Source organism: Opisthorchis viverrini (genome assembly GCF_000715545.1).
Source record: "Opisthorchis viverrini unplaced genomic scaffold opera_v5_120, whole genome shotgun sequence".
In the NCBI taxonomy this organism is placed as follows: Eukaryota; Metazoa; Platyhelminthes; class Trematoda; order Opisthorchiida; family Opisthorchiidae; genus Opisthorchis; species Opisthorchis viverrini.
The window spans coordinates 103,460-104,178 of NW_008751779.1; the positions used below are offsets into that span (position 1 = coordinate 103,460).

A 719-nucleotide genomic window follows, 5' to 3' on the forward strand; every position below is an offset into this window, starting at 1 on the left:
ACTCGTTGCCTGCTGGTATGGCTTTCCTGGCATTAATCATGGATAACGACCTCGGCGACATCCAGTGGTCCCGTGGTCGAATTGGAGAAGTCGGGCAGGCAACACTGAACGCCGCTAGTATAGCTTCTTTCACATTTTGCCACGCTTCATCCACATGTTCACTGCCACCACAGTAGTGTTTTACTGTAGAGAGTTGCTGGGCTAGCTCAGATCGATACTGTTGAGCTATGGCAGTTCTTCGAAGATAGTGGATTGGCACGTTTCTTGCCGACTTGCGAGGGTCTGAAGGGAAACGAACCATGGCGTGACCGGAATCAAGTGGTGTGCCCCAGAAGGAACGTCGGTCTTGAATTGTGGCTCTCCACCGGTGACTGATGGCCACGTGGTCCAACTAGGTCCATGGTTGGTTTGTAGTTGGCGGCCTCCAGGTTACGCGATGCGAACGTTTATGTTGAAAGTTCGTACTTGCCAGAAACAGTCCGTGATCAGCACAACTGAAGGAGTCGATTCCCGTTGTCTGTGGGGCGAGCACTGACTCCAATTCGGCCAACCAAATTTGATTCCGAGGAGCTCAGATGAACTAATTGGGCATTCAAATCGCCTGCAAGTATCACAGTGTCAGTGCATTTTGCCTGACGAATGGCCCGGATAGCTCTCGATAGAAAGTATCCTTCTCCGCGTCGGAACTGCAGTCCGTCGGGGCGTAAGCCGACACGACA

At 52.2% G+C, this 719-nt stretch overlaps 1 protein-coding gene across 1 annotated transcript in view; it reads right to left on the reverse strand.

The window, feature by feature from the left end:
- T265_06106 (hypothetical protein) overlaps positions 1-301 on the reverse strand; it is a gene marked incomplete at both ends in the record, with an annotated part of 14,049 nt that extends 13,748 nt beyond the window's left edge. The window contains one exon of the mRNA XM_009171292.1: positions 3-301. Coding sequence (XP_009169556.1) covers positions 3-301 — 299 coding nt within the window. The remainder of the gene's footprint in view (positions 1-2) is intronic.
- Positions 302-719: the final 418 nt, after the last annotated feature.